This window comes from Solea solea, chromosome 12 (assembly GCF_958295425.1).
Source record: "Solea solea chromosome 12, fSolSol10.1, whole genome shotgun sequence".
NCBI classification, from domain to species: Eukaryota; Metazoa; Chordata; class Actinopteri; order Pleuronectiformes; family Soleidae; genus Solea; species Solea solea.
In genome coordinates, this window is record NC_081145.1 from 26,880,116 (window position 1) to 26,902,836 (window position 22,721).

Genomic DNA, 22,721 nt, shown 5'->3' on the forward strand with positions numbered 1-22,721 from the left:
CCCATTAAAGGCCAGTATGTTTATACAACTACAACAGAAAACCTAAACCCCATGTAGACAAGAACAAGACCACAGACGTGGAACCAACACTACCACCACATGGACAAGGACACCCCCATGATTTGGAACCAAACCTGCAACCTTGTCATCTGAAGAAATTCATGTTCCTTTGGGTACTTTGTGTCTCCTTTAAATCTTTACTTTTCAAATGTCTTGTTCTTCAGAAGAACAGAACCTATGATCTCAGACGTTCACAGCAGTTTTCTTATCTTATCCACTGGTCTACCTGGTCCTGGTTCCGCAGGTTTTCTTAGAGCTTTTTCACTGAACTAAGAACTGAACTCATGAGCTCAGAGATACACGTGTGATTCTTAAAGCAGAAGCTATCCTCACAGAGCTGCACGATGCAACTTTCTTGGTGTTTTTTGGTCTGAATTTTTTAATTCAGTGTGATATTGACTTCACTGAAACATTTGAACTTAGAACCTCAGCGATACAAGTCATCTTCTGAGCGATTTCTCCTGATGCTGTTCCTCTGAATTTCTTGGTCTTCATAAGTTTCACATCTTATCAACATTTTGTCCTTCTGCGTCTTTTCTGCCGTTTTATTTTGCACCTGCAGGGGTCGCTGCAGCCGCTGTGCTCACAGCAGGAGCTCTGTTTCCCTGTGGTGAGCTACAGAAACTCCACTGAAGTGACCTGAGGGCAAACTAAAAAACATGACGGTGATGGTGATGGTGGCAACTGACCTCTGCTGCAACGCGCAGAGACTGTAACCTGACACTAGAGGGCGGTGGTGGATCAGCAACATGACAACATGACCCCACACTCTCAGAATCACAATCAGAAATACTTTCATATTCTCCGGAGGAAAGATGGGTTTAGTTACCATGGAAGACACAATTTAAGCAAAACTAAGTCAGAATTAAAGAGAGAGGATTACATCATTTTAAAGATACTAAGTCAATTTGTATCATTTATACGACTTTATACAACAGCTTCATTGTCATATAAACGGTAAAAAACTAAATTAGTTTTATGTTTGACATTTTATTCAATATTTATGTTAGAATAGCATGAATACAATGGATTTTAGGGAAGATATTAGGCGTTATGGATGCACATATAAAAAGATGCACATATGTGAATGTGGAGCAGATAAATCTTTACATCACGGACAAAGAAGAAGCGTGTGCACGAGTTAATAAACCTTCATTTATTTATTTAAAATCAAAGAGCAGATTAAAAACATTAAGGCAGATGAGCAGCGAGAATGGAATGTGTTTGATTTCACGTACGTGTGTGTGATGATCCTGCAACAGCGTCTGGTCCTTGTGTCTCTGGTGAGACAGAGATCTGGGATAATATCAATTTTCAAGAACTTTTCAATGACCCATGTCTATTTTGGGGGGTGATTTTCAAACTGTCAAGGATTTCAAGGACCCGTGGTGTAAGTCAGGTGTTTGTGTTTAAAAAACAAGACGAAATCAGAGAGTGTGTGCTGTCACTCCTGGAGAGCCCAACCTCCAGAGAAGTCTTACTCTGAACTAAACTGTCTTCTTCTACACTCCGACATATTTTCCCTGGAAGAAGAGAAAGGGGGAGTGGCTATTTATTTATTTTTAACCAATCAACCATTACTCAGATATCTGCACTTAATTTTTTAGACCTGTTTGTCCCACTGTGTGTGTGTGTTTGTTTGCGTGTCTCCGTCCTTCCCTCTCTGTGTGTGTGTGTGTGTGTTTGTTTGTGTGTGTTTACGAGTCGGTCTTCTTCGCCCACGCCATGTCGTCAGAGCGTGGTTTCTGACCCGTCACGTACTCGATCAGCCGCTCCATCCGTCTCCAGAAGCCCAGCTGTTCCAGAGGATAGTTACACCAACCTGGAACACACACACACACACACACACAGGCCTGAGGACGTTATAAACACATGATGCTTTAGAGGTGAACACATTAATGTATGTATGGCTGCAGGCCAATGTACACATATACATGTGCACATGAACGCATGCATGACTGGACAGGAGTCTGTGAGAGGACATGTGACTGCTCACACACACACACACACACACACACACACACACACACACACACACGTAGAGATGATGCATTCACTAGACCCTTAACCATCACAACTAAGTGACTAAACTTAACCCTTAACCATCACAACTAAGTGACTAAACTTAACCCTTAACCATCACAACTAAGTGACTAAACTTAACCCTTAACCATCACAACTAAGTGACTAAACTTAACCCTTAACCTAACCCTTAACCATCACAACTAAGTGACTGAACTTAACCCTTAACCATCACAACTAAGTGACTAAACTTAACCCTTAACCATCACAACTAAGTGACTAAACTTAACCCTTAACCATCACAACTAAGTGACTAAACTTAACCCTTAACCTAACCCTTAACCATCACAACTAAGAGACTAAACTTAACCCTTAACCTAACCCTTAACCATCACAACTAAGTGACTAAACGTAACCCTTAACCTAACATGATGTCAGGAGGTGAACGAGGGTTAACTTTGCCAGTGTTTTTCTAAAGGTCTGGTCCGTCTGGACTACAAATGCAGGGTCCACGCTGTGGTCCAACATAGGGCTCTTTGTGGAGTTCACATGGGTTTTCTCCAGTTTCTTCCCACACCTCAAAAACATGCAGAGGTTAATTGGACACTCTAAATTGCCGGCAGGTGTGAACGAGCCTCTGTGTGTTTGCCCTGTGATGGACTGGCGACCTGTCCAGGGCGTCCTTTCGCCCTCTGTCAGCTGGGACTGGGATCCCTCGGCCCTCATGTAGAGGACAAAGCGGTAGACAGTGAGTGAGTGAGTGAGTGAGTGGCCTGGGAGTTCTTTCACTTCTCAGGTTTATGTGTTTTTACAGCAAATACAGAGACAATCACATGCATAAGTGATGGTTAAACACACAAACACAACCACACATGATGCATGTCATAGCTGCTGTAAGTGTGTGTGTGTGTGTGTGTGTGTGTTGGCTGACCCTGTCCCTGCAGGAAGACGTACACAATCCAGAGGTTCCATTTCTCTCTCGCTCCACTTCTCCCACATCCTTCTCCCTTTTTTTGTTTTCTCCTAAATCCCTGTTTCCTAACCTCCCCCCCCCCCCCCCCCGTCCTCCTCCATCCCCCCCAGCCTGTGAAGTCCTATTTGTTAGAACAGACAGCAGGTTAGCATTAAATATACATGGGGATTGTCAGCCGGTGGCGAACACAAAGGCAGCGAGGCGAGCCCCAGTGGAATCCGAAACCCGGCCCAGGCAGCCAGGCTGGGGGAGCGCGGGGCCGTCACTGTCCCCTGTGCCCACCCACCCCACCTCGTTCTCTCCCACCCACCTCCCACCACACATACACACACAGGTTAGAGACTGAAGGGGAGGTCAAAGAGACGAGTACACACACACACACAGATGCTCGAGTATGCAGATGTACAAACACACATGCACACACACACTTTACCAACCCCCTCAACTCGCTCACCCACACATCTGTCGTCCGCTGGGGCGCAGGGTGACGTACAAGCCCGATCCCCCCTGTGTATCCAGCCTCCCCTCTCCTCCCCTCTCCTCCCTCTCCTCCCTCTCCTCCCTCTCACCCAGATGCACACAGAATACTGGATGTGTTACAGAGGCCTCGCGTCTCCAAAGACAAACACACATGCAAACGCAATGTTGTCTTAGTTAGTTATTTATAAAGGACGCTGACAGACACACACACACACACACACAGAGGCGGCCTCCATTTTATATTTTGAATCTACAGAAAGGACTGCGATCGAGATCGCTGTGCATCCTGCAGTTCAGGTGTGGCGGATAATAAATACATATTAATGCTAATCATCGAGATAGTGTTTAAAAAGTGATGTCACAACCATTCAGTCGAGCTGAAACCAACCACTCGTGTGTAATTGATGTTCTCGGTTAATCGAGCAATTGTTTGGTCCATAAAATGTCAGAAAGTGTTGATCAGCGTTTACCAAAACCTCAACGCGACCATGTTCTCGACCACAAACCGCGAATTAGCAAAGAAAACAAAAAAGAAAATCACATTTAAGAAGCTGAAAATCTGAAAATCAAAAAATGAGTCATCAAAATAACTGAAGATTCATTTAGTAAATGATTAATTGAATAATCGTTGGAGCCCTACAGTTGTGTCATGGATGAACACAGAAAACAACACTTTTATTGTGTTAAAGGTGCTGTGTGTAACTTTGAAATATATAGGACTGGGGCTGAAACAATCACTCCATTAATCAATTATTAAATTAATCGATTAATCGGTCCGATTTTAAGGAATTAAAACAAGTTTTTCAGCTTCTTAAATGTGAATATTTTCTAGGTTCTTTCACTCCATGAAACAAAGAAATCATTCAAACAGAACAGTTTTTGAGACACCGCTGACATCTCTGCACTGCACACAGGAAGTTATTTGTTTAATATCAAAATAGACACAGGCAACGGCAACATCGAGCTAGTAAAGCGAGGCGATCGCAAACACAGGCAAAAACACAAATAAGCGTCCACAGCTCTGCCACTGTATAAACACACCTGCTCCCTCTCAGTCGGGTCCTGCTTGACTGCTAGAGAACTCGCCGCAGTCGCGTCCCTCACCTGTGGTGACGCAGTAGTACGTCTCATGCGGCGAGACGTGGTGGATGCGGTGGTGTTTCCGTGGCAACACCAGGTGCCAGTCCTGGAGCAGCGTGACCCAGCGTGGGAGCCCGAAGTACGAGTGGCTCCACTTGTGAAACTGGTTGGTCAGCGTCACGGAGACGGCCAGGGCGAAGACGTAGCAGTGCTCGTCGACGGATACGCCGCCGCCAGGGCCTCTGAGACGGGCAAAGGAGCACCAAGGAAATCAAATTAAAAAAGAAAAGTACAGTTAATGGAATCATTTATGAGTAAGTGTCCAGTGTAATGAAGAGGTTCAGCGCGGAGGCAGAGCGCTCCCACAGAGAGGATGCTGGAAGGAGCCTCTGAGAGAGGATGAAGACCGACGAGGAGGAGAGAGCAGATTAGAAGGACGACGAGCAGAGAATGAATAATAACTGCACTGAGTCTCTGTTGATCATGTACTGATGCTACAGTCCAACTATGACCCTTTATATGTAAACAACTCGTCTGTGGCGTGTGGTTTTGTTTGTTCATGTTCACCTACACGTGTGAAAGTTGTCTCTACTAAATATATATATATACTATACTATACTATACTACTATACAGTATATACACATATAAATATGTCCACTCTGGTGCTTTTTTATTAGCAGTAAAGGGTGGTTAACGGCACGGCAGCAACTTACCGGTGTTATACCGGCAATAAAACTGAATTGAAATCAAGAGAATAAATGAAAAAAGTCATCATTTTTTATGAAGGTTTTTTTGTTTGAACGTTGTAAATCTTGTCATGAATTTGGAACTGAAACTGGAAAACTTAAATAATAACAATCAGAGTTGGATTCTTTCATTTATTTTAGACCAGGGGTCTCAAACTCAAATTTTCCCAAAAAACAACATATTTATTATGCACAACTAAAGTTTAAAGTTTAAATTAATCCCCTTAGGGAAAGTATTCCTCTGCATTTTGACCCATCCTAGAATTAGGAGCAGTGGGCTGCCACACTGAGTAGCGCCCGGGGAGCATTGGGAGTTGGGTACCCCAGCCCTTTTTTTTTGGCCGGGAGGGGATTTGATCCGGCGGCCTTCCGATTACCAGTCAAGTTCCCTTTCCACTTGGCCACTAATATAATAATTAAAAAAACAACAACATACAGAAAGGACTTGAGGGCCACATGTGTCATTTTCATTGGGCAGAAATTACACATAAAGTAATTTAACTACATGTATAATCACCTAATTGTATGACTAGTTGTTTTCCATTACCCCAGAGAAGGGGTCTCAAATGTACGGCCCGCAGGCCACTTGTGGCCCCCCTAATCAATTTCTGTTTGTCTGTTTTTTATATTTATAGATTAATCTACCATTATATAAATTATTATTTTATTTTAAATATCACTCCATATCAAAACAAACACTTTTATTTTGAAATTCTGAAATAATATTGTTATTGCTGTATCATGATTAGGGATGGGAATCGAGAACCGGTGCACAGTCAATCGATTCCTGGGAACCGTTAGCATGTCTGCTTAATGATTTCACTTATCCCTATTATAATATCGCCCGCCCCTTCTGAACAGGTTTGGTTTTTTCCACACACAATTGGACTTGAGTGGCCCCCGAGTGGCCCCTGAGTGGCCCCCGGGTCATTTGAGTTTGAGACCCCTATCCCCTGAGTCTTATCAGCTTTTTATCGACATGGAACCAGCATTTTGGGAGCCGCACATCTCGTTTTTGCACTTGCTGTCGACGTCTTCTTTAGATTGTTGTCGGTGTAGATAAAGTGGTTTAAAAGAGTACTGGACCGCAGATGTCGGTGTCGTTTCAGCAAAGCGTTATTGAGTCGTCCTCAAACTAAATCAACAAACTTCCCAGACTGAGACAGGAGACAAATCTGTGACAGACGAAAGACAAGTGGAACCAAACATTCAAAGGTCAGCTGGTTGTCAACGGGAGGGACCGGAGAACAAGGGAGCAGAGAGAGGGAAGGAAAGATTACAAGGTCCACTTGTAGGTGACATCCACACCTGTCATGTCACACACGGCGGGAAGTCAAGAGATCACGAGACGGGGACGCGGTGAGACGCGGTGAGGTGCAGAGACATCCACACCTGTCATGTCACACACACACACACACACACACACACCTTAAGAGGTCACCGCTAACGGTTTGAGACAGAAGGTGAGAGCGCGCTGAGCGGTGGCGACGGCGGCACGGGGTCATGTCGCACTTACGGTGACATCTAAACCGCGTCGTGTCAAAGCGTCTCGCGGGCGTCCAGCGCTGACCAGACAGACACGGACACGGAGAGGCGACGCCTCAGGCCGGGGGTCGAGAGGTCGCTGTTTTAAAACAAAGCGACGGCAACAAAAGCTGCAGACTCACCTTCATCTACGTCCACGTGACAGACGTTATTAAGCGTTTTACTGCGTTTAATTATTTAAAGAAAGGCTCCACGCGCTGTGAGTCCACGTGGAGTCAGAGCCTGTTTGTCAGCTGTCAACTCGGATCAACGCTGACACAACAACACCATCCCCAGACACCAAAGACAGCTTTCAGAAGGAAAGACGGCTTTTAAAGGTGCAGTGTGGAGAATTTAGCAGAATATAGCGTGTTGGAAAACATATGTAGCCTTCATTTAGCATCAAACTCAAACTCTGTACATTATGTACTGTAAAAACAATCAAAGTGGCGGCCTCTATAAAGCTGATATAAATGATTAAGACCAAAAATATTCTCCTACACTTGTTCTTGTGTGTAAAGACTCTGAAAACACAAAGCTACAACTGTGCAGCAGACATCTGTGACCGTCACTCAAGACCTTTGACACCATTTATGTCACATCAGGGTTCACATAATGGTTATTGTATCAGCTCTAAAGATGTGCTTCATGTTGACACTTATCAGAAGATATCAGAGCAGTGACCGCCCACAGATGTCCAATGATCGATGGACTCACGTCACTGAACTCAAACCCCTCCCTAATTAATCCAAAACTTATTGAATCAGCAGCAACTGGAGTTGTCCATTACTTACAAACATTTGACAAAAGACCTTTGGTGCTGCAACCAATGATTATTCTCATAATCGATTCATCTGTCGATTACTTTCACGATTAATCGAGTAATCGTTTGGTTTGTAAAATGTCAGAAAACGTTAAAAATGTCGATCCGTGTTTGTCAAACCTGGAGATGATTCACTTTCTTCTTTGTTGTATGGAGCAAAGACATATATTAAAAATATATAAATATTCACATTTAAGACGCGGAAACATTCAGAAATCTTGTGTTAATCATAAAAAAAAGCTCAAAATACTTGAAGATTCATTTAGTAATCGATTAATAACCGATTAATTGTTTCAGCTCTGGCCACATACAGGCCTCACAACAATGCCATTTACGGAAAAACCTTTTTAAGAACAAAAAGTATTGCACAGGGAAAGTTAAGCCTGTGATGAAGTCCTGGAATTTAAGCTGTGTGAAATGCAGCCAGTGCAGTGTGTCCTAATAACAACAACTGTTGTCTTCAAGAAAGTCCATTTCCTGCTGATTTGATGACTTTTGGAGAACTAGGAGAACTAGGACCTGCACCAACGAGATTCTACACAGAAAATCGGACTAATAAATAATATTTAATTCTTGCGTGGTTGTCATTGAATGCACCTTTTGTCCAATAAATAATGATCATGGTTTAGGGAAAACCAGTGTGGGGGTCACATGTTTCCATACACTGACAACAACTCCCACTCCTTTGTTGGCAGATGGGGACAGCGTCACTCACCCCCACTCCCACTCCCACTCCCACCCAGTTTCTCACTCACAGGTGAGAAAATATGTTTCACACAGGATACAGGAGCACTGTGTGTGTGTGTGTGTGTGCTACCTGGTGTGTGTGTGAGGGACTTGGCGGCCATGTGAGCCAGTGGAAAGACGGAGATCATGCCGTTGTCTCCGTTGGTTTCAATGAAGTTGTGGCGAGTGAGGGCAGTGGGATCGATGTGGTGCTCGCGGAACGGACGAATAAATGAGAGAGAGAGAGAGAGAGAGAGAGAGACAGACAGACAGACAGACAGACAGACAGACAGACAGACAGACAGAGAGAGAGAGAGAGAGAGGAACTAATGGGAACAGGTCTTTTAAATCGAATTAGCATTTTTCCACAAAACCGACATCCTGGTTTCAGTGAAAGAAGAGACGAGTGACTCAAAAATCCTGCCTAACTCTCCAACATACAGTCCTTGTGATTTATACGATTCTCATATATTATTATTATTCAGTTTTTAATGATTTCTTTGTTATGTGGAGCTAAGACACCAAGAGAATATTCACATTTAAGAAGCTGAAACAATCAGAAATGTTTGTTTTAATCCTGAAAAAAAGCCTCAAACCGATTCATTAATGATCAAAATAGTTGACGATTCATTTAGTAATCGATTACTTTCACCTCTAATCACAATACTATCATGAATCAGTTATTGTGGACAGGATAACTGTGACGGAAAACCTTTATATATCGCATAGCCTCCACATTGTGCTGTGTTTTATCCCAAGTTTGAATCTAAATGGGTTCATAATTTAGCCTTTGACTTTGTTTTTGTCGATTTAAAAAGTAAAGCGTAAACTAGATGGGTTCAATTTATAGTGTCCAATTAACAATGAGGGTTGGGTACCTTGCTCAGGGGTACCTCACCAACCCTTGACCTGGTGGAGACTCGAACCAGCAACCCTTCAGTATGAAATAACTAGGTAGTGAGTAGTATGTTGATTTTCTCATAGGTGAACAAACTTAAACTGATACAGTTCAACAGAATACAGGCTTATCTACGTAACTACAATTAGAATTGTGATTATTATTTGTCAGTACAGCTGTGTTATAGATGTAGAACATGACAGATGTTAAGGATTAGAAAGACTGTTTCTGACATGTATGCATGCAAACTTATTTACATTTTTTTATTTAAAAACAATTAATTGTTCAGCAAATGTCCTACAACGTTCAAAATGTATGATTTCATCCATCCATCCGTCTTCTACTGCTTTATCCTCCACATGAGGGTCGCGGGAGGACACTGACGCCAATCTCACCTGACATAGGGTGAAAAGGCAGTCACCTACGGTCAATTAAGAGTGTTTAATCCCCAAATCTGCATATGTTTGGACTGTGGGAGGAAGCCGGAGAACCCGGAAAAAACCCACACACACGGGGAGAGAACATGCAAACTCCACGCAGAAAGGCCCCTGTTCCGACCAAGGCAAGAGTGCTAACCACTACACCCACCGGGTGGCCCCCAAGGAAGAATACATAAAATTTAGGAAGTAGAAAGTAGAATATTTTGCCTAAGCAGAAGAAAAGCTGGTACAAAAACACAGGCTGAAAGTCACCGGTACATCTTTTCTACTTCATTTACATTCACTGTAAATCAGAGGAACACAAGGCAGACACTGGAAAGCATTGTTTACACACACACACACACACACACAGGGACTCAGGGGCGCCCAGCATCGTGCACAACCCCAAAGCTCATATCCAGCATCCTAATAAACCACAGAACAGCAGTCGCCTCACACAAACACATTCATACACATAAATGACCCACGGACGCCCGGGCGCACAAACTCCAAAAATGTGAGCTTCAAACACACACACACACACACGCACACACACACACATGCACACGCAGGCACACACACACACACACAGCTGCAAACCCCTCTTGCACTGTGCGGAGGCAGACACCTGTCTGTGAGAACATGGGGGTCTCAAATGAAAGACTGAATCTGAATATCTGCGGCAACAAAAGAGGACAAAAGGAAATGCACACACACGCACACATGCACACACACATGCACACACGCACCAACAGGATAAAGGTAATTTATTTCTCCTCTGTGGTAAAAAGGGAGGAAAAAAGAAAGGGAATGCTTGCATCTTCATTGCTACAGTGTCTCTGTGTGTGTGTGTGTGTGTGTGTGTGTAACAGTGAACACATCAGCATGAAAACTCATTATTGTGCCCATTCGGAGCAATTACACACACACACACACACACACACACACACACACCTATCTGCAAACATGGCTGCAAAACACTGAAACTATCCAACTTCACAATAACGCCCCCCCCCCCACCTTTTCTCCGTCTCTAATCTGCCACCACCGTCCCCCTCCTCCTCCTCCCCCTCCTCCCCCTCCTCCTCCCGCCACAGCCCTCAGCCAGATGAAAGGCCGGCTAAGCCGCGGAGGTCGTGCCGAGCGGGGAGGGCGGGCCGCCGGGGTCGCCGCGTGCCCTCTAATCCCACACCGTTTAACGGCCCGCCTCGCGACGACATTCGTTAATCACCGGCTCACATCGCCCGTCGCCCCAGCAGTCAGCGCCGTCCCACTGGCTGCACAGAGGTTTTTTTTTTAATGTCCTCCCGACCTTTTTTTTTTGTACTGTATTTTCATCTCACTTTTTTTGTTGGTATCTCTTTCATCCTCTTTACTCTTTTCTGGTGGACAAACATCTTTATACCTTCTTGCTTTGCCTCTGCAAATAAAAGAAGAAGTCTTCATCACTGCCTCATTACAGACACGTTACACTTCCAATAAAGACGTAAACACAAAGAGGGAAAAGTGGCACAAGGTGAGCACAACTGAGGCTTTGAAAAACGGGTTTTTTCCATTTTCTAATCTCTAAGAACATCTGGCAAATCTGGACCAAACAAATACTGGATTAATGCAGAGAATAATCGTTAGTTGCAGCCATCATGTGTTTCCCAAACCTCGAAACAATGTGCTGTTTTGTCCACAAACCACACAATTATTCAATATTAATGATATCTTTGTTATTTGGAGCAAAGAAACCGGAAAATATTCACACGTTAAAAAAAGCTGAAAAATCTGAGAAACAACTGATTCATCAATCATCAAAAAAACCTGTCAATTCATTTAGTAATCGATTAATAGTAAAACATTACTGTGTTTAATCGATTGAATATTCAATATTTTGTAATTGAGGTTTTTGTAAAAGAAATTCCATTTCTTGTTTATAATATACTCTTTTTTAATAGTGATTACAAAGTGTTAACATGAAGTCCCAAACCTGGAAAACATTCATTCATTCATCAAAAGTCTTTTTAACTAACTAACTAAAATAAAAGCCTAATAGATAGAGTAAATAATGGTAAGGTAAAAAAGTGAATTATTATAGATAGAGTATATAAAGCCTCCAGTCACAGCTGTTCACTTATAGAAAACATTGTTGACTCCGCTCTAACACACTCTCACGATCTCTCGTTACGATGTGTGCTCGTCGTCTATAGAACGACAGTTCCTTCAAAGACAAATACAGGAAACAAGAGGCTGCGATAAAAGCATATACACATATGTATATATATATATATATATACACACACATACACACACATATAGGACGTACAAAAGACGGCGAGTAAACGACGGAACAAACACGACGACTAAGAGCGCGACTGGCTTCAAACATGTCGTCCGGCTTTGTAACGGCAGCCACTACGAGCCTCAGGTGTTCGCCATCGCGCTCGTCTTTGATATTCAAAAATAAGCTAAACTAGGAGCACGGGGGCCCCCGCTTTATCCTGCAAAAAACCCACACAGACACAACAACACAACTCACACACACACACACACACAGGCCCATTGTCATCCCTCTCTGTTTTGCATTCTTCTTTTTCCCAGTTTAAGTCTTTATTAGAAGTCTCCTACAGGGTCCGACACACCATGCAAATTTGTGACCGCCGCTGTGCTTTTGGTGCCGGTAACAAACCAAACCCCCCCCCCACCCCACACACACACACACACGCACGCACACACACACACACACACACACGCACACACAAACTCCACATCATAAATAAACATCAAACCACACCAGTGCCTTCAGCAAACTCCACACAGACACACACACACGAGTCGCGTGTACAGTAATGTGTTTCTTAAGTAGAGAAACCTGAGCCTGAGAGACGTGAAAGACGCAACCTAATCAACACTCGGTCGACGAGGAAGAGTGACGTGAACGCATTACAATTCATCACACTGAACAGGCCGTCGATGATGATGATGATGATGATGATGAGGGGATCAGGAGCCAATTAGTGTCTGAGTGAGCGGCAGAGCTGGGATTTATCTCCAAAGCTGTGATGACAAAAGCCTAAAAAAACCACCTGTGACTTTGTTACAGTAGGAAAATAAAACAGCGAGTTACATTAACACAAAAGTGCGTCGAGTCTTTCCAATCCAACCGACATCATCGTCATTCCTCGATAAATGAAGCCACAAAATCCTTATGTAAGTGGTAAAATGTCAGTTTTTGTAGCCGGAAACTCGGCAGTTGTGAGTAACGTTGGCGTCCACTCATATGTGTCGCGCTTAATCGTCTATTTCACTCTAAATGGGAACGTCATTGACAAAACTGACATCGCTCACCTATTCAAGAGGAGCTGTGGACCATTCACTGTTTACTATGTCTCTAAATCAAGTGCTTAATCGTCTACTTTTCCTCTAAGCGGGAACACAAGTTGAAACTAGTGATTGAGATTCCCAAAACACTGGGTCGGGACCCAGAGATGGGACGGAGGGTTTTTTTTTGGGTCCCCAAACAAATTGAGTTCAGGTTTATGTGTGTGTGTGTTGTAAATAGAGTTGCCTAAACATCAACAAAGTGATTGATTTACCTATTTAAAATCATATTGTGTACATACATATAAAATAGTTGCTACATTATGTAATATATTATATTGTGATTTGGATTGACATTGTTTAAAGAGTGGGTCTTACAGAGAGTTTGGGAAACATTGGATTAGGAAATTACCAACTTAACTCAGAACCACTGACTGATTTCTTGATTTGACTGTTATCATGAGCAACACAAATAACACATAAACACAACTGAACCGTGCCGTGCCGAGGCGAGTCGAGTCGAGGCGAGGCAGTGGAAACACGGCATAAATGGAAACACATTCCGATCAAAAATTTTATTCCAATATTCAATGGAAAAATATTGGTCAAAATATTAGAATATTCTAAACTCCAGCGCATGAAAGCTAGTGGACGTAATGCATGGTTCTCAGAGTGTTGAGCTAAATACATGAAGTCCACTCTCTAAATACTTGCTGCTGCTGCCACCCTGTGGTAAAATACCATAAATGAAGTATTTTAGGTCATTGGAGTATAGAAATACTAGTTTTTATTAAAGCAATACTTGGTTGGTATCTTTTTAGACAAGTCGTAGTAACTAATCACCTGGTTTTAATCAAGCAAATAATAGTACACACTGTACATATACTGAAAATACTACATTTTTGTAAGTTAATCCCATTGTATTTATTAACATTTTAATAAATACAAATATATCAACTCCTAACCTGCATTAAAATATCTTTTTATATTACGATAACACATGGACTAAGAATAAATGTTATAATTATGTCTTATATTGTGTCAAAATTATGAATAAATGATTTTATCCACAGAATAAATGGACAAAATATACAGTACACACACACATATAAAGTAAATGCTCACCTCATTAATCAAAACAAAGTTCACATGAACCAATCTGCACGCTGCACCTGATCACACTGCTTTTAATTGGCTTAAATGAGAATAACCTTTACTCTAATTGGATGCATGTGCATTAATGTGTCTGTGATGTGTTTTAATGAAAGAACTACGTGTGTGTGTGTGTGTGCATCCATCTTCATACACAATCACATACATATGTTGTCGCACTGTATGGTGAGGGTTCAAGGAGAGGCCATCGACTGTGTGTGTGTGTGTGTGTGTGTGTGTGTGTGTGTGTGTGTCTTGGGGACTGTGGACAATTGCCGTCCACGGGGAGATTCCTCTGTGAGACACTGACATTTACTTTCCAGGTCACTACGACAGTCCACAGGCTTGGGGGAATAAGGTGCCTCCTCCATGCTGCCATGGTGACACAGCCTCAGGAGGGGGGGGGGGCGGGGGGGGGGGCAGTGTTACAGTATAATATCATCTCTATTGTCTCCGACTCACTAGGTCATTACAATGTTATTCTAAGGACTTGACCCTGCAGGTTCATGGAAGGACAATTTCAAGCATCTGCACAGACACTACGAGTCTCCATGAGCCAACACATTGATGTGATACTGGTCAAAATCACTGGATTGGAATGTATATTTACAGCTGGTGAGACAACAAGCCCGTAAAATCTACAGGAACACTGAAGGATGAATCATCTCATGGATGAAAAACAATCTAGATTAAAGGAAATTTCTGTTACAAACTTGAAAAAGTACTTGACAACAGCTGAGCAAAGACTGGAACTTTAGCCCCCATAACACGATGTACACGATCTGTGGTAGAACTATCACGAAATAAAGTTTGGGGGATTGTAAAGGGAACATTTAAATGTACGTTGTAGTGAATGGATGAGAAATAGTCTGGTTTGGGTCGGCGTGACTTAAATTTCATCGGTTGCCCATTTCCACATTGGAACGTATGCGGTTTTGCAGTTCTTAACTAGTTTTTGTGTCCGCAGAGGTTGCGCTATGGTCCATGTGAGACTAATTTTGTCATTTGTAGATGTCCATGGTGGTGAAAGTGGACGTACACAAGAACCCCCAAAACATTTGTGACCTTAAAGAGTGTACACACCTACTCCTTGTAGCAAAACAGTCACGTTGTGGACTGGAAAAATTGTGTTACAGTCAAAAGAGACCACAGAGAAGTCGGTAACCATAGAAACTTGCTTGATATTATTTGAGGAAGTGCACTGGTCTTTGAAACAAGAAAACCTCCTTACACAAACTCTGCAAACAAACAACTAGAACAAGGAAATGTAAATGTAGGAATGAAAATGCTCTATATCCGCCTTTCCCCTAATTATTATCCACGCCCCTCCCACCGCTCTATTGACTCCCAGGGAAGCTGAGCTTCCGTGGAAGTGAAGTTTTTTTCTCTCGAAACCTGTGCACACATTCACAGCATTCCTGCACGAAACCTATTTTCAGACTTTCCCTGGCAACAAGAAATGCTATTTTCTGATTAGCTGATAGGTTGCTAATTCAAGACAGCTGCATGTATGAATAAGCTACGCAGAGCAACCTGCCTTCGCATCATCGATGCATAGATTACTCATTTATCTGCGGTAAGTTTCCTCACTTTTCAGCGTGAGAAATGTGTTATTTCCACGCTTCGATGCTGGCACGATTAGATGATGGTATTGACACTGACGCACAAAATGGTTGTGCTTGTTGTTGCGCTAAATTGCGCTGAACTGCCACACATCACAAAAATGACAAGAAAACACAAATAAGGTTGAGAAATCACTTCTTTAGATGGAATGTGAGACTGAGTTTGCATACGTGACGCAATAGACTGACGCGTTAATGCAGAGCACGGAATATGGAAACGTGACCCAGGACACAATCTGTGCTTTTGTTTGCTCATCCTTCCAATAACCGGCATGTCCACGGATCCCCAGGTGTCGGCCGCCCAGTGCACCACCCCCGACGCAAAGTCTGCCGGCACTATTCCGAGGACTAAACACAGACGGACACAGACACAACATGACTGTTATTACACGTGTGTGAACAAACACCAACGTCTCACAACGTGGTTTATTTCTTTGGCCGTCGTGGTCGGCTTACCGGCGCCCAGGATGATCCTGTAGATGTGAACGGTGGAGAAGTGGAGGAGGAGGAAGGAGAGGTTTACGATGAGAAGCAGGAGGCACAGAATCACACACAGCCAATCCTGCAGCCTCTTACCTACAGAGGACAAAGCAAGACAAAAAAAACTTCCAATTATTCATCTCAGAATCTTAAACATTTAGTTCAGGGTGCTTTAACACATGTTACCGACAATGTACGTGATATAACGTGATATTTAGGAGACGATACAATATTGGGGAATATTTGTTAGAAGATTATTAAGTCAGATAAATAACAAGTTGGAAAAGAACAGGAAAGTCTGAAAGTCAAAACAAGTAAACAACAGACAGTATATGGTACATAAAAAAAGAGTTAATATCCGTTTACTTCAATAATCTGACATGTCATATAAACATAATCCAAGTATAATTTGTTCATTTGTTTTTCAAAATGAAAAAAACAGATAACAAAATTGTTCATTTCACTTTCAAAATATAATGAAAAAACAGATAAACTGTTCATTTCACTTTCAAAATAAAATGAAAAAAACAGATAAACTGTTCATTTCACTTTCAAAATAAAATGAAAAAAACAGATAAACTGTTCATTTCACTTTCAAAATAAAATGAAAAAAACAGATAAACTGTTCATTTCACTTTCAAAATAAAATGAAAAAAGGAGCGTTTCCTGTTTCATCCAGTTTAGATTTTTCCCATCTAAGTAGAGCTGAAACAATTACTCGATGAATTGATTATTAATCGATTACTAAACTAATTGTTAGTAATCGTTAGTAATTGTTTTGGCAATCGATTAATTGGTTTGAGTGTTTTTTAAGGAATTTAAGAAAAATGAAATGTGAATATTTACTTTGGTTTCTTTGCGTATATTTTGGTTTTTGGACAAAGTTAGACATTTTGAGAACACAGTCCTGTCCTTCTAGGTTTGAGAAACACTGATCGACATTTTATGGACCCAAACGATTACTGGATTAATGGCGAAAACAATAGACGAATTCATCGATTATGAAAATAACTGTTAGTTGCAGCCCTAAGCGTAAGTTACGTGACACAAAGGTCGCGTAACCCGGATATAAGGGGGTGGAGGAGCTTCACACGGGACAACGATCATATAACTGTCTGCAAATCAACAAAAGAATGACATATTTCTGCTTTGTGCTGGAAGTAAGAGATAAATCTGTCATTTACACATGCAGTCATCAGAGAGACGCAGGGACCGTCTACAAAGTGCAACGCCTGAAAGATATATTAAAAAATATTCAATAACTTCACCATAACGTGGTGTAGTGTCGTCACTGCTGTACTGTACTACATGATACTACACCACTCGGTTTGAAGAAAAATATGCTTTTGAAGAATGTTTTTGTAAATATTTGCCAGTAATAACTTCAAATAACTGTTGTTTGGTGACAGACACTGTCTCAGGATGTCTGTGATGTTTTGTATTCATGCAGTTAAGTGTAACAATAAAATGAAACTCAGCAGAATTGTCAGGCGAGTTGAAACTATAGGACGGATGAGAAGTTGAAGCATGTTGTATTAATGGACCGGGTGAGGTCTCTTTTCAAGCACTGGGAGAACAAGTCGCTCTTTACCAGAGGTCAACGACCCATTCAGACACAGTGTGTGTGTGTGTGTGTGTGTGTGTGTGTGTGTGTGGTGGCTGTTAATACGTGATCAGTCAGATGAAGACAAGTGTACTCCGGGTGGAAGGGTCACGACCCCTCTTATGTGGAACACCAATGCTGACGCGGCACACGCACACACACACACACGGGCTGTGTGAGGTGGCAGGTGAGGCCTCAGCGTGGAGGAGACCAAACTCACAGGTCAGCAGAATTAACTGCGAGACTTTAACTACAATCTAGTCGTACTCACATCACAAAATCTCACATCAGCGATTATTAACCAACGCAGAGAGAAGTGCGAGGGTCAAACTCAGCCACACACACACATTTTATAGTTTGTGTTTTTTTTCACTCCTGCTTCACTCAATGTGATGTTGTTTCTAATTTGCATCTTTTACTTCTGTCTCCCTTTAAGATACAATAAAATATCATTTAAGATAAGTTAATATACGTTAAGGTAAGGTAATTTAAGACAAGGTAAGATAAGTTAAGATAAGATAAGGTAAGATAATTTAAGATAAGCTAATCATAAAATAAGCTACTTACGATAAGATACGAAAAGATACGAAAAGATACGATAATTTATGAAAAGATACGAAAAGATACAAGATACGATAATTTACGAAAAGATACAAACAGATACGAAAAGATACAATAAGATACGATAATTTACGAAAAGATTTTAAAAAACAACACACCAACATCATAGTGTAGGTGTGTTTATCTATTGCTGCTGTTATATTTTCACAAAAATCCAGGTGTGAACAGTCGTACTTAATGTTGTCTGAAGCTAAAGAGACAAAAAAACTGCAGAAAACGCACAAACTTCTTTCTCATGTCACTTTCTTTTGTTCTTTGTCCGTCATCGTCCTCCTCCTCCTCCTCCTCCTCCCACCATCACAATCACCGCCTCCTCCTTCCTCCTTATCCAAATGTGCCTTTAAAACTTTAATGCGTTCAGATCCTAATGTTTCACATAGCATTAGCAGCCTATAAGATATTCATGACGGTTACTTTTAATAAAGCACACCGGCCTGCGACGTGTGTGTGTGTGTGTGTGTGTGTGTGTGTGTGTGTGTGTGTGTGTGTGTGTGTGCGTGCACCTACATATAGACCTGTGGGCCTATGAATATGCTATCAGCCTCTCCTAAGGTATGGACTGACGTGGTCACATGAGAGATTTAAAATATGTGATTATGGATATTTTAACGATTCTTCAGACGTGACCCTTCACCCTTCTTTAAAAAAAAAAAAAGTTTTGACCTAAGAGTGGACTTGAGTTTAGAATTGAACGTGATGTTTAGAAACACTCAATCTGATATTAACCAGATTAAGAAAACAGTACGGCACTAGGAATACGCAATAATCAGATTATAAAATGACAAAAGACGGTGTAAATACAGTAATGTAAATTAAAATTTCTATTGGTTTATTAGGGCACTAGGTGCAGAAGGATCCTATCGAAACTGAAGGAATTTATCTAATCTAATCTAAAATGTTGAGAATCCCAATCCCACTATCCTGAAATGATTGTGTTAATCTGAATTAGAGGAAGTGTTGAGTTCTTTCAAATCTTTCAAACATTTTTAAAGACATACTGTATATGGATAAAGAGGCATACAGTATTGTTATACTTATTTTTATGTGTTCATAAAAAAGTACAATTGTTTATGTTTGTACTGCCTTGGGGTGTATATACTACTACAGTTTATTTTCTTATGTGTTTTTACACATTAAAAATAAAGACATTCATTCAGTCATTCATTCATTCATTCATTCACCAGGTGCTTTCAATCCACATGGACTCAGTCCATATTGAGGTTAAGTCGCTCTGTTTGTCTCCCAAGATTCACGTGGCACCATTTTCTTTACTATATCCCACACAGTACACACACACACACACACACACACACACACACACACACACGCGTGCGCGCACACACACCATGATGTCTCAACTCAACTGATGGATTTCCTAACACATTCTCACATCTCTATTACACACGCAACATCCTTTGACACACACACACACACACACACACAAATGTAGACACTCAATCTCTCTCTGTCACACACGCACACACACACACACACACACACACACACACACACACGCAAATGTAGACACTCAATCTCTCTCTGTCACACACACACACACACATACACACACGCGTTGTAAGGCCGTGGAGCAGTGGGGCGGCTGTCAGGTGATGTGCGTCAGTCCTTGGATCCTCCGGCTCCCTGGTGAGGGGAAGGAAACTAGGACAGGCCTCCACAGAGTGCAAACACACACACACACACACACACACACACACGCACACAAGCCCTTGTCCCCCAGGCCATGGCATTGCTGGATATCACATACAGACACACACACACATAAAAACAGTCTCTAAAAGTATGTACATATGAACAGACATATGTTGTCATGTTAGAACACACACACACACACACACACAGACTCACAAACACACACCCAGGGCCCCACACACACAACCAAAAATGATATCTCACACACACACACACACACTCACTTGAAGACTCTTAGGGCCAGAGCAGTGCACTCATTAATATCGTTCTGACAACAACTGGCTCCCTGGCAACCTCCTCTGCCATCGCTCACCCAGCAGCGACCCCCCCACCCCACCACCAACCGCCGCCCACTCCCCTCCCCACGCCTGCGAGTGTGCGCGCACGCATGTGTGTGTGGGGATTTAACCTGGGCGGAGCCGGGGGAGGAGAACGAGGGGTGCTAATAGGCTGAAATTAATCAACGCCGGCTGATTCGCTGTCTGGGGAATGAGTGGCGGGCAGCAGGCGGGCAGGCAACACGTCCTGAATACTAATGGACTAATGGAGAGGGGAGACAGAACAGTAGACCCCCATTAACCATCGCCACGGTGTGGCAGGTAACGTGGAGAAATAAGGCAGCCAGAAAAGAAAAGAAAGGGGCAATTTAACCTAAATTAACAACAAATAAAGAAAGTGAAACTATTTTCAGACGAGCGCTTGTCAAGTCAAGAGAGTCGGTGACGATTACAGAGCGATGGACTTATAAAAGATGCAGGGACGACACAAGATTGTCTCGTTTGTCTCACAGCAGGGACAATAGTAGCCTTTACTTTGCGTTATTGTGATTCTGGTGACTGATGACGCGTTTGCGGTTTCACTGTAAGCTGAGAAGTTGCACGTCAAAGCCAACGTGTGGTAAATTACGGTCACTTCACTGTCGTCCATTTTCTGGCCTCAAAAAATTTTATTTTAAATAGTTTGACACTGCTCAAATTTAACACGCAATGTTATTGGGGTTTTTTTAAATAAAACTTTAAAACTTTTCTGCATTTTAAATGGTGAATATACTATTTTAACATGCAGTAAGTTGTAAAAAGCTTCCAGATATTGAAATATTTTGGGCCTTTTATGGTTAAAATAAGCAAAAAAGAAATCCAGACTGACATTTTCAGCCCTTCCTTGTTTAGTCCAGTTAAACTCTTGGTTCCTCTGGATTGGTGTGAACACGGTCTGAAACCCGTGATGTGGACAGGACAAACACGCGTCCGTCCTCTGTGTCCGTCAGTCAGGTCCAAACACATGTGAGAAATGTGTGACAGGAACAAAGATGCACTTAGAACAGGGGTGGGCAAACTTTTTTTGGCTCAGGGGCCACAATGACGTCCAGGGGTCGTCTGAACTGACGAGACGCGAGTTATGTGCTCAGCAGAGATGGAGCTATAAAATCCCAGAACCGTCACAGACTGAATATATTTGATCCTCACACTGAATGAGTCACGTGTGGACACGCAACAAAGGCTACAACGCGGTGTTTTTACCCTTCGACACGCGTGTGGGACGTCACAATGGAGGCGTGGTTAAATCGTAGATTTGAGATCGTGACACGCCTGGTTATGAGTGAACACAAACGCACAACACGCCAAAAACACACACTTCTCACACACTTTTAGCTCAGAGCGTCAGAGTCAGAGCTGCCGACACTCCTGGACCACGGCGTCTCTTTCTCGTTCCCTCCATCATCACCTTCACTCCGTAAACTGCATTTACAAACACGAACACACACTGAAGGTGTCGACAGCAACGCACAGAGGGTGGTGATGTACACACACACGCACACACACACACACACGCACCCAGAGAGAGAGCTCTGCTACTGTTTTGATTTTCACTCTCTTTCTGTGTCCCCTGCTTTGCTCTCAGCAGACTGTCTTCAGATGGGACTTGGGGAGACAGCGAGAGAGAGAGAGGGAGAGAGAGAGGGAGAGAGGGAGAGTGATGTGGGTGGTAAAAGTGGGTCACATGCTCAGAGAGAAAGAGAATGAAAAGAGGGAGACGAGGGAGGGAGGGAGGGAGAGAGAGACACTGAGAGAGACTGACAGTGAAAAGGAAATTGGGGAAGAGAGAGAGGAAAAGAAGGGGGAGATAAAGGGGGAGGTCGAATTCCCTTGTTCAGAAGTGGATCAGTCACAGGCCGCTTTCCTTTCATCTGATCTCAGTGGACCACAGAACCTGAGACACACACACACACACACACACACACAAAACCAACATAAACACAAAGTACCACTGATGAAGAAATGATACACAAACACAATTTGTACGTCTTTATGTGGAAGCGTGCGCACGCAGACACACACACACGCACACACACACAGACACACACACACACACACACACACACAATCCTCCCAGACAAATGTTATAAATCCATTACCCACCAGATTCAACTGCAACAAAGACAGGAATGTGGCAAATGAGATTCAACAACAGCAT

At 42.5% G+C, this 22,721-nt stretch overlaps 1 protein-coding gene across 1 annotated transcript in view; it reads right to left on the reverse strand.

Moving 5' to 3' along the window:
* Positions 1–1,196: 1,196 nt before the first annotated feature.
* Positions 1,197–22,721, reverse strand: part of si:ch211-212o1.2 (uncharacterized protein LOC492735 homolog) — a 31,201-nt gene continuing 9,676 nt past the window's right edge. Inside the window, 6 exon segments of the mRNA XM_058646617.1 lie at positions 1,197–1,882; positions 4,640–4,829; positions 4,832–4,857; positions 8,527–8,671; positions 16,089–16,180; positions 16,289–16,408. Coding sequence (XP_058502600.1) covers positions 1,758–1,882; positions 4,640–4,829; positions 4,832–4,857; positions 8,527–8,671; positions 16,089–16,180; positions 16,289–16,408 — 698 coding nt within the window. The 3' untranslated portion in view covers positions 1,197–1,757.